Raw genomic sequence first — 5,652 nt, 5'->3', positions numbered from 1 at the left:
TTGAATATACTATTGATTAATAGTAACATACTATTGATTAATAGTAATATACTATTTAGTGATTAAAGAGGTAATTTTATTTTTTTAATAAAAAAAAGGTTCTTTTTATTACAAATAAAAGAGGAGGAGGCAATTGTTGAACACACAAAATAGAAAACATCAGATTTTTTATCTCATTTTCTCTCTATATCTCACGTCTTTCTCTTCCTTCCATCTCCGCTGCTGCACGCTGGTTCGTCGGAGGTGACGACCGGCGAGCTTCCAGCCACCACCCGGCCGACCCCTTTTCCCCTATAAATCCGTCCAGGCACTGACAACAACAACTCCGGCCAACAGCTACCAAAGCTCCAACTATTTCTGCCACCCAAAGCCGAACCAGATCTGCCGGCGACCTCACCAGCAGAAACCGCCAGACGCGCCTCCCTTTTCCTCCTTTTTCCGCCACTATTTACTGAGAATTTGGCCAGATCTGGCCGCTTTTCTATGTTACGGCGTTGCTCCGATGATTCCGTTGAAGCAACGCCGACACCCTCACTGTCTGAGATTTTTTTGTTGTCTCTGGTTATTATAGTTAATTATCATATTTGTCTTCTCTTGTTGGATTTGTTGTTTTATTATTGTCCTGTGTTTTTGTTTTTCTTTTATTGCCATCAACATTATTGATATGTGCTAATATATTTTTTATTGTTTGGGTTGATTTGCATTCGGAAAATGCACTGAATGGATGAGTTATTTTGCTATGTTTAGACTGATTTAGGAACTGTTTTTAGACATTTTGTCCCTTGTTGCTTTGTAAAAAATAGACATGGCCAGTAAAATTATCCCTCCATTTGAATATTTAAGGTCACCCCAATACAAAAGTTAATTTTACTTTTCAATTTATTTATTTTATATAAATAAATATATGGTCAATGAGGAAACCTCCGTCAGTTTTTGAGGTCTTTCCAAATAAAAGAAGGACATTATATATATAAATACGTAATAAAAAATAAATATTTTTGGACGATGACGAAATCTTCATAATATTTCAAAACTTTATCTGAGCCCACTAACTAACAAAAAATATATATTTAAATATGTATATGCACCCATAGTTTTTCATTTTATTTTGATTATTATTTATTTATTATTGACATTTTTATTACAAGTGTTTATACAAATGATTGAGAATACTTATCGGGATGACATTTAAAGAAAACTTTAAATTGAGTGTTTATACTTTTATATTCTTTCACTTGTACAAATGTTAATCATAGCGAAAACTTTATTTTTTGGGGTGGTGGGCGGGATATTTTTTATTTAATCTTCACCATGCGTTTAGGAAAATTTAAGTCGTTAATATTTATATAAAAATATTAGATTGACTTAGATTATTTAATCAAATAATTTATACTTTTTACATTAAAAAATATTACGTAGGTTTTTTCTTTGGAACGATCTTTCTTTATATAATCTTATCTTTTCTTCACATACATATACTAATATGCTTCTGTTTATTATTTTTACGGCAAAATATATGTATTATTGTGATGCACTTACATAAAATAATCAAGTTAATCAATTAATTCATATTTTATAGTCTTTTCTTATCAAATAAATTTTACTTTTTTCCATAATTTTAATCAGATAAAAAAATATTATTGATAAATACTTTTTCTTTTCATGAAACATCAAAATACATTTCTTTTTCATACATTATAAAGTACTTTTTCTTTTCACACTTATTTATACATTTTTATACATGTCCTTTACATATTTTATAACAATTTATTCTATTCAACAACAACAACAACAACAAACCCAGTGTATTCCCACCTAGTGGGGTCTGGGGGGGTAAGATGTACGCAGTCCATATATATATACCTTTATGTAGTTTTAAAACGTTAATTTTTTTTAAAAGAATTATTTTATATTTAATAATACATTTTTATATTATTTTAAATATACCTTCTCTCTTTTTGATAAATTTAGTCTAGCTGGGTACCATATTTGTGGATCCTGAAAGGTGCTTAATCTCTTTCCTTCGGGATAATTTGAATCTTTACCTAGAATCTCAATTGATTTTCGCAGATTGAAACATAAAATCGCACATGTTAATAATTTAATAGGTTTCCTTATTTTTCTTAAAAATTAGGTGGCGACTCTGTAATAAAATCAATTCATTTAGAGTCCATAAGTCATGCTTATTTAACCTTGGCGAAAACAAGACATGACAGATATGGTGAAGAATATGCCTTGTGTTGTTGTATGTTGATTGAACCTTCCGAGCCTGGGTGGTGGGGGTAAGCATAGTCTCAGCTAGGTATTTGGTTGTTGTCCGGAGTAGCTGGTTACTCACACTGTTATTGATATTGTTTTTGTCATTGTTATGATCATTATTATCGCTAGCTTATGACAGATTAGTCATTGATCCGGTATCAGGATTTAAGGTACATTTTCGGCCTCTCCTATCTTATGATTGCATTATTATGCACGATTATTTCATGTCTAGCCATGTGGATTAAAAACCCCAAGTGTGATAGTATTTAAATCTTGATAAGTGTTATAATGAGGTCTAAATGAGAATATGATGATATAAGTTATGCTTTAAGATGACCTCATATCTATATGTATATTTATTTATTTATTTATTTTTATATATATTTTTATATATTTAGCTATATGAAGATATGGTACTACCGTATATCCCTTCGTTCGTTGTTCATTGTGTATAGTCGTTACTTCGCCTTGTATATTACTATATATCTTTCTTTCACTCCTTATTCGTATATATACCTGGGATATATGGTATAGCATTGATGTATATTGAATGTAGCTGAAATAATATAGTTCACCATGATACTTCCTTAGTCTTATTATGTTAGACTCTTGGACATGAATAAGATAGTTTTCCCTTATTATTCTTATTGACTTATTATATGATTTCTGGACTCTTGGGTGTAGTTTTCATTCTGTTTATATGCTATGTATATCTGCTTTGGCTCTTTTGAGATTCTCCGTGAAGTTGGGGAGGTGACCTATGAGTTAGCATTACCTCCATACTTTACCGCTGTTCATCCAGTTTTCCATGTCTTCATACCGTGGAAGTATATTCCTGACCCGTCTCAGGTTCTTGGTGGGATTCAGTCCAGTTAGATGGGCAGTTGGCCTTTATAGAGGAGCCCATGCTTATTTTGGCCAGTGATATGAGATGGTTGCGTACTAGAGAGATTCCTGTAGTTAAGATTCAGTGGAGGCACCGCCCAGTGGAGGAGGCCACTTAAGGGTTAGAGGGAGAGATGCAAGCCCAGTATCCTCACCTATTTGAGACTTCAGGTATTTCCTCATCTTTAACTTTCGGGGATGAAAGTTCCTTAGTAGTGGATGTTGTAATGACCATTCAGGTCATTAGCCGTGTTCTTGCTTATCTTCACCGATATAGCTCCTCCATAGCTGTCCCAAGTCATTAGTAACTTGCTGGAATCGATAGTTCGATTACCTGTTGGTTCGTTTGGTTTTTAGACCTATTTTTCCAATTTGAAGTTTAGTCGATTCCAAATGGTCAACGAATGAAAACTTCAGTAAAATAATTTTGGATGCAAATTTCGACTGCACCAGCAACTATGTAATATCAATTTTAGGGTAGGTAGACCCTTGGTTCAGATCCCATAGCAGTCGAGCTCATTTTGACCCATTAGTCGAAAAGTTAAAAATGAAATATATGGGTGTAGGGCCCCGGAGTGGCCTAAATGACATTGTATGAAAAATCCAACTTCACCAATGCATCTAAAATATCAAATTTAGTAGGGTTACATAGTTCATTTGCGAAAAGCGAGCCCGAATAAATCCGGGAGGTCAAAAATAAGTTTTTACCTTGCGGACCCATTTAAACTCGTATAAAAGGCCCTTTAGGCCAATTTTTGGGGCATTATTCATTTCTTTGGAAACCCTAGCAGCCATGAGAGATTGTTGACTAAAAAATGAGTCTTGTGAGTTGATTAGGAGCTTGAATAACTTGTGTAATCCATTTTTGGTACAAATCTAAGGTAAGATTCCTTTAAATTTGGTATTAATTTCTTGATTTCTAAACCCAAAAACCCTAAGTCTTTGAGGCTCAATTTTATCCACAAATGTGATTGATTTACTCAAATTTTATGAGGGTTTTAGCTCCCTAATGGTATTAGACTATGAGTTGGTCTCAAAAACTTATTTTTCGAAGGTGGGATCCACTTGGGGGTTTGGTGTCATTTTGGACCCATGGCATAATGGTGCCATAATGGGTGTTGTTGTTCTTGTAATGATGCTTAGATTATGTTGTTGATAGCTTGGCTCATGGAAGAAGAAGCTTCAAGAAAAGAGAAGGCAAAGCTAGTTGATTCGTGAGCAATTGGACTCGAGGTAGGTTAGGCTTACCCGTAGCTAGATTGAGCTTAGTTGTAATATATTTATTGATATCTTGTGAGATTGGGTGGGTGTTTTAGATGATAAATGGTTAAATGATGGTGCTTGGGATTAGTTGATTCTCATAGGTTGTTAAACTTGTAAGAGTATGATTGTTGACCATTAGCTTAGAACCTTGGATGATTCTACATATAGCCTCATAAATAGTATGAGAACACTTTAGTTGCTCTACTAGATGAGAGTGATGTTGTTTAATGACCTTAAAAGTATGTTGACCTAGATATTGCTTAATTATGAAATGGCGTTGGTGTTGGGTTGACTTAGGAAGAATACTTGAAGAAGATTTCTCCTATTAGCTTAGTAAGGATTGATTAGCCCTCATGGTGTGACTTAGATAACCTAGCCTAAATCCGGGTAGACGTTAGTCTTGTAGAAGTGACTTTAGTATTATTGGGAGTTAGAAGTGGGACTTGACCAACCTTAAGCTTGAATTATGCAACTCCTTTGTAACCTAGATACTTGATGAGCGTCTAAATTACGTTATTGAGATAATAAGTGCTAAACCCGATTGTCGGTTTATCAATAAGGTCGATGGTTGAAAAATGTATATACTTGATTGGTTGTCTTATTGCCATGTTATGGATAGCCATGGAAAGATGGTAATTGTGTATATCATCTAGATACTCATGCTTATTCTCCTACTTATATTTCATGATGATGACTAGTAATAAAGTGTGATGGTTTATGTATCTTACATTTCTATTACTCAATTATTGTGAACTTGTGTATGTTGATTGATTTGGGACATATATTTGTGTATGTTGTTGTCTTGGAAAATATTGATACTATGATGATGTCAGGTGAACTCGAAGGAAATATTGATACTATGATAATGTCCGGTGAATTCGGAGGAAATATTGATACTATGATGATGCCCGGTGAATTTGAAGAAAATATTGATACGATGATGATGCCCGACAAATCCAGAGAAAATATTCATTCTATGATGACGTTCGGTGAATCCGGAGGAAATATTGATACGATGATGATGCCCGATGAATCTAGAGGAAATATTGGTACTATGATGATGCCCGGTGAATTCGGAGTAAATATTGATACTATGATGATACTCGGTGAATTCTGAGGAAATATTGATACTATGATGATGCCCGATGAATCCGGAGGAAATATTGATACTATGATGATACTCGATGAATTCGGAGGTAATATTGATACTATGATGATGCCCGATGATTCCGGAGGAAATATTGA

At 33.9% G+C, this 5,652-nt stretch overlaps 1 protein-coding gene across 1 annotated transcript; it reads left to right on the top strand.

The window, feature by feature from the left end:
- The first annotated feature begins 2,838 nt into the window (after positions 1 to 2,838).
- Positions 2,839 to 5,646, top strand: LOC124898936. The gene is made up of 2 exons (XM_047413226.1): positions 2,839 to 3,315; positions 5,241 to 5,646. The coding sequence occupies exons 1-2, from the start codon at positions 3,279 to 3,281 to the stop codon at positions 5,522 to 5,524; spliced, it is 321 nt and encodes a 106-aa protein (XP_047269182.1). The 5' UTR covers positions 2,839 to 3,278; the 3' UTR covers positions 5,525 to 5,646.
- Positions 5,647 to 5,652: the final 6 nt, after the last annotated feature.

Source organism: Capsicum annuum, chromosome 5 (assembly GCF_002878395.1).
Source record: "Capsicum annuum cultivar UCD-10X-F1 chromosome 5, UCD10Xv1.1, whole genome shotgun sequence".
NCBI lineage: Eukaryota > Viridiplantae > Streptophyta > Magnoliopsida > Solanales > Solanaceae > Capsicum > Capsicum annuum.
Note: the sequence above shows the minus strand (reverse complement) of the source record. Positions and strands in the feature narration are given on the sequence as shown.

Excerpts from the sequence above, each read along its gene's own strand:
- LOC124898936 (XM_047413226.1), top strand. The coding sequence starts at position 3,279 with ATGCAAGCCCAGTATCCTCACCTATTTGAGACTTCAG. Across the intron at positions 3,316-5,240 it reads TCACCTATTTGAGACTTCAG|GTGAACTCGAAGGAAATATT; the intron begins GTATTTCCTCAT and ends TGATGATGTCAG.